The sequence below is a fragment of the Malus sylvestris genome, chromosome 5 (genome assembly GCF_916048215.2).
Source record: "Malus sylvestris chromosome 5, drMalSylv7.2, whole genome shotgun sequence".
Taxonomy (NCBI): domain Eukaryota; kingdom Viridiplantae; phylum Streptophyta; class Magnoliopsida; order Rosales; family Rosaceae; genus Malus; species Malus sylvestris.
The window spans coordinates 18,402,551-18,407,486 of NC_062264.1; the positions used below are offsets into that span (position 1 = coordinate 18,402,551).

General features: G+C 41.3%; 1 protein-coding gene across 1 annotated transcript; it reads right to left on the reverse strand.

The window, feature by feature from the left end:
- Nucleotides 1-324: 324 nt before the first annotated feature.
- LOC126624670 (receptor protein kinase-like protein At4g34220) lies at nt 325-4,333 on the reverse strand. Its single transcript, XM_050293757.1, has 3 exons — nt 2,793-4,333; nt 1,864-2,322; nt 325-1,232 (listed from the first exon to the last, which is right to left on the reverse strand). The coding sequence occupies exons 1-3, from the start codon at nt 3,979-3,981 to the stop codon at nt 547-549; spliced, it is 2,334 nt and encodes a 777-aa protein (XP_050149714.1). The 5' UTR covers nt 3,982-4,333; the 3' UTR covers nt 325-546.
- Nucleotides 4,334-4,936: the final 603 nt, after the last annotated feature.

The following is a 4,936-nucleotide window of genomic DNA, read 5'->3' on the forward strand; positions in this document are numbered from 1 at the left end:
GAGGAAGAAATTTGCATCCACAACGGTCTAGGAGTATTCCTCGTCATTTGTAAGTAAGAACTTTTATGTTTGATTCTTGCCAAATGTGATTTTGAACCACATTATTGTTAGCCCACCATTTCCCCCTTAGTATAAGATAATATCGTTTGTTAAAAAAAAAAAATTGACCACCTTGCAAAAAGAGGAAGAACAAAATTGAACAAGATGAAAAAAGACATCTCTTGATTGCTGCTTGCTACTTTCACTGAGGAGAATAAACAATTCTACAAGTATTCAATTTGACAAGCAAACAAGAATTCCGTCACCATCGTCGAACAAAGAACAAAACGTTAAACGATTTCATATTACGTTTATAGATTGCATTGAGGATTACAACACTAACAGTAACAGAAACTTTGACGGAAACTTAGTACTTATTAAACTATATCAACAATATTAATATTTCTAATGCTTTTCATGCAACGTTCAACTCAACGGAAGCAAAACAAAAGCAAAACGCATGCTTTAACATAACACAAGGCCACTTTTGTGGGACCCAATGCATCATTAGTTTGAAGATGTGGAACAAGGACGAGTACTTTTGTCTAGGGTTTGGAAGGCTTCTTTCATGGTTGGTCTTTTTTGTGGACTAAAACTAGCACAACTAAACCCTAATTTCAAACAAGCCAGCAAGGCATCTTCTCTCCCCTCCACCTCAGCCCTAATCGCCACGTCAACCATTACTAGAATCTGAATTTTCTCTTCCGTCAGCGAACCGGGTGTCCATTGGGTAATCAACTCTCGTTCTGAAGGTATCCTTCCCATGAGAAGCTCAAGCAAGACTATACCAAATGAATACACATCCCACTTGGGGTTTGGCTTCAAGTTCTTTAGGGACTCCGGCGCTTGATAAGGCGAAGATGCATTCCCTGCGGATGACATTGCCGTGGGGCTGCTGCCTATTGGGAGCGCGTCATGTGTACCTTCACGAGTGGCCGTGGATTTTAGGCTTCCGAAGTACCCCCGAGCTGACCCGCTAGCTTTATGACTAATCATGTTGCCTAACATCAGCTTATCAAGGCCGAAATCACTAATTATGGGCTCCATATCAGGATTTAAAAGGATGTTGCTAGGTTTGATGTTTCCGTGAACATGTTTCTTCTCATGGATGTAAGCCAGCCCCTTCGCAACCCCTCTTGCGATCTTCATCCGAGTTTGGAGAGGTAGATGACACGGCGACAACCCAGCTCTTCCTACAAAATTTTCATATATGTTTGAGATCAATGACACTTCTATAAGAATTGACACACCGAAAACACAAGGGATAAGTAACACTAAATAAGCAAAGTTCCACACTGGAACATATAACAATTGAACTATTGACTACAAATACAGAAATTTTTCAATGTGACCATAAGACACGAGTAATTGCCACATTATCTACCTTGTATATAGTTTGGTCCCTCTGGGCTCTACTATTTCAACACTTTGTAGCAGGATTTCCATGAATCTTTGTATATCATGGTTCACTAATTTGGAATTTGGAACTTGTGATTAAACAGAGTGTATGGTGATTAAGAAACTGACAACAGAGATTGATACAAATTTTTTTAATTTATTTTAATAAAAGATTAGCTAATAAAGCTAGAAAATGGACATTGGATTTACATAAAACACTCCAAAACAAGTTGATTAGTTTAGGAAAACAGAGGTACAAGACAACAAAGAATCATGACAATTTATTTATATAAAATTGTTCTTATAAAACATTAAGTTGTTGGCTTAATTTTCAATTAAACTTGGAAGGCAACTTGCTAGCTCCTAGCAAAACAATATATAATTTAACTAACATACGCCAAAAAACAGAGAGGAAACAGAGCTTACCGTTGGTGGTGGTGGCAAGGCTGCCATTGGAGACATAGTCATAGATAACAAGCTTCTCATCGTCCCCCCAGTAAAACCCACGAACCCTAACCAGATTCGGATGTCTCACCTTTGCAATGGCACGCACTTGGCTCTCGAAATCCCTCATCTTCAAAACCCTACACTCTCCTATCCTCCTCACTGCAAGCTCAGTCTTGTTCTCCAGCACTGCCTTGTACACAATGCTTGGGCCGCTGGCTCCCAATATATAAGCTGATGCTTTCAGCAGTGTCTCGAGTTCCAGCTCCAGTTGGTCCCCGCCTTCTATGGTCACTAAGATGCCACTTTTCTGAGACTCCCCGTTCTGATTCTGCAGACAACCCATTTGTTCATTTTTATCATCATGGTCACTGTCTGAGCTTGTTGCCTCTGATGTTTCTTCCCCTTTGATTGTTAGGCATGACCATGCCGCAGATTTTGCTGCGTTGTGTCAAACGTATTAAGTAGCGGTGTTCACAGAACTATCAAGAGTTCGAAAATACAGAACTACACACAATATTGATTTGGAGAAAAATTAAGGGAAAATTTTGTGTAAAATGTACTAGATTGTATCCAAAATCGTATATTTCAATGTCAACAGAAATATCGACTGTCTGAAAATACAAAATTGCGCAAAATATTGAAATGCACTAAATTGTATCTAATGTCGTTAGTACTGATGTGAGGGGAAGGGAAGTGATTTTCGCACTGCTTTCTCTGCTCATGCTTTTTTTTTTCCTAGGCTTAATTTTCATAAATTAAAGGAGAAACCGAGAGTGTGACGATCACTACGCCTAACGAAAATATACAATATATCAAATATTGAGAGAAATCATATGAGAATTTTGAGTAAAATGTACTAAATTAAATTGTATCTATCTAATATCAATTCCAAAACTGAAAGTGCATACCTTTTTCATCTGGGTCTAGTTTTGTGACAATTTCTGGCTTATTTTCCAGGTCTTTGGCACTACCACCCTTTGACTTGAGACTTTTTCTCTTCCTAACTTGGTAGACATAGAGAATCACCAATCCTAGTACAGCTATTCCGGCCAAGTCTCCGACGGCAATGCCGGCGATCGTGCCAGGTTTCAACCCGCTCTGCGACTGATTCCGATTCCCATTTGCTCCCCCAGAAGTGTTCGTTTCCGGGCCGGTATCAAACGTTCTGGGAATGGCAGCAATCGCCGGAGAAGAACTGGTACTAGTTGTCATATTCGGCGGTGTGGACAGAGTAGAAGGAATGGGACAGAGGGTCTTCAATGGCTTCCCACAAAGCTCACTGTTTCCAGCAAACTGCTCTGTTTTCTGACTGAGCAGAGCCCGCGAGTCCGGTATCGGTCCGGTCAAATTGTTGAAGGAGAGATCAATAGTCGAGTTCTCCGAAACCCTTTTCGCGAAACCAACTGGAAATTTCCCAGAGATTTTGTTGTAGGAGAGGTTCAAGTAGCGCAGGTTTTCACCGCCGAAGTCGAGAGGCAGAGTCCCGTTGAGGAGGTTGGAGGAGAGATCCAAAACCTCAATGGACTTAAAACCAGTGGGTAGATTCCCAGAAAAGTAGTTACTCCTTAGAGAAATTACAGTGAGGTTTTGTAAAGAAGTGAGAATTTCTGGGATTCTTCCGGCCAATGCATTGTCGGAGACGTTGAGAAACTGGAGGCCTTTGAGGCCGGAGACCAACTGATCCGGCAGGTCGCCGGAGATCACATTGCTGGAGAGAGAGAGGACCTGAAGCTCCGAGGCATTGAAGAGGGCGACAGGCAGAGACCCATTGAAGAAATTGTTGGAAAGATCGAGTCTTTGAAGGTGTTGGAGTGAACCCAGCTCGGGTGAGATTGAACCCAGCAGCTGGCTGTTGGGGAGGACTAAGCTGGTGACTCTGAACATGTCTGGGGTACCTGGGCTTCCCAGCTGGGTGCACGTGACGCCAGTCCAGGAACATGGGGTTTCGTCTTCGTAGTTCCAGGAGTCGAGGACTGAGAGCGGATCGCTGAGGATTGAGTATTTGAAGGAAAGCAGAAGGACCCCATCTGAGTTGAGAGCAAATGTTGTAGGAAGAAGAAGAAGAAGAAAATTGAAGGCAACCCTCCACCAGGTCATGATTGCTTCTTGAGCTGGGTGAAGACGAGATGCTGGGTTTACAGGTTCATGGGGTAGAAAAAGGTTTAGAGAGAGAGAGAGAGAGAGAGAGAGAGAGAGAGAGATGGTGACCAACTACAGATTGTTGTTTTGGTGAACAAATCTAAGAGGAGTAATTAAGGAAGCTGAGGTTGGGGGTTTGAGCAGAAGAGATGGTTTCTTTCTGCCAACTCTGAGTGAGGAGTTTAGGTGGAGTTTGTGAAAATTGGAAATAATTAGGAAGGGAAAGGAGGGAGGGGGAATATTGTTTCTGGTGATTACGGGAGAGTGTAGGGCAGAGGACACGGAAGTGAGTTGGAGCCCATAACGTGTTTTGCAGGGGCCTTAAATTCTACCATCCTGTTTGGGCATTCACATGGAAATTTGATCCATCTGTACTGGCTTCCCACTTTTTAACTGATGTAGGGATATCAATAATTTGTATGAAACGAGAATGTTAAAGTGTTGTATTGTATTCACAACCAATCAGGTCATCATTTTCTGAAAATTTTAATTCACGTATAGTAATAGTGTTATCGGTATAAAATATCACGGTGTTATCATAGTGTCGTCTGGTAAAGAAAAGCGATAACTACATTTGTTTAATTATATTCGTTGTTCTATTCAATTGTTTCAATACCAGAAATATAAAAAATAAAAAATGTGCAATAAGGAGAAAAATTATGTGCCGCTATCATATCCGGTTAATAAATCCTTTTTGTGGGAAACTGATTTTATTGGGATTTCATTTTTTTTCTCTCTTTCTTGACCCTTTTTCTTTGCCCAGTTGTATTATTTTTGCAGTGTAGACTACTCTTGCAGTCTGGCTTGTCTGGTGACTTGACCAAAAGTTTGTTGCACAATTTATGCACACTACATAAAAATCCATGAGTGACCGCAGGGCACAAGTCTAACATGACAGATGCTCAATGAATTA

Coding starts and splice junctions, on each gene's coding strand:
- LOC126624670 (XM_050293757.1), bottom strand. CDS start 3,981: ATGACCTGGTGGAGGGTTGCCTTCAATTTTCTTCTTCTTCTTCTTCCT. Junction 2,323..2,792: donor ACTAGACCCAGATGAAAAAG/GTATGCACTTTC, acceptor GACACAACGCAG/CAAAATCTGCGGCATGGTCA. Junction 1,233..1,863: donor CCTTGCCACCACCACCAACG/GTAAGCTCTGTT, acceptor AAAATTTTGTAG/GAAGAGCTGGGTTGTCGCCG.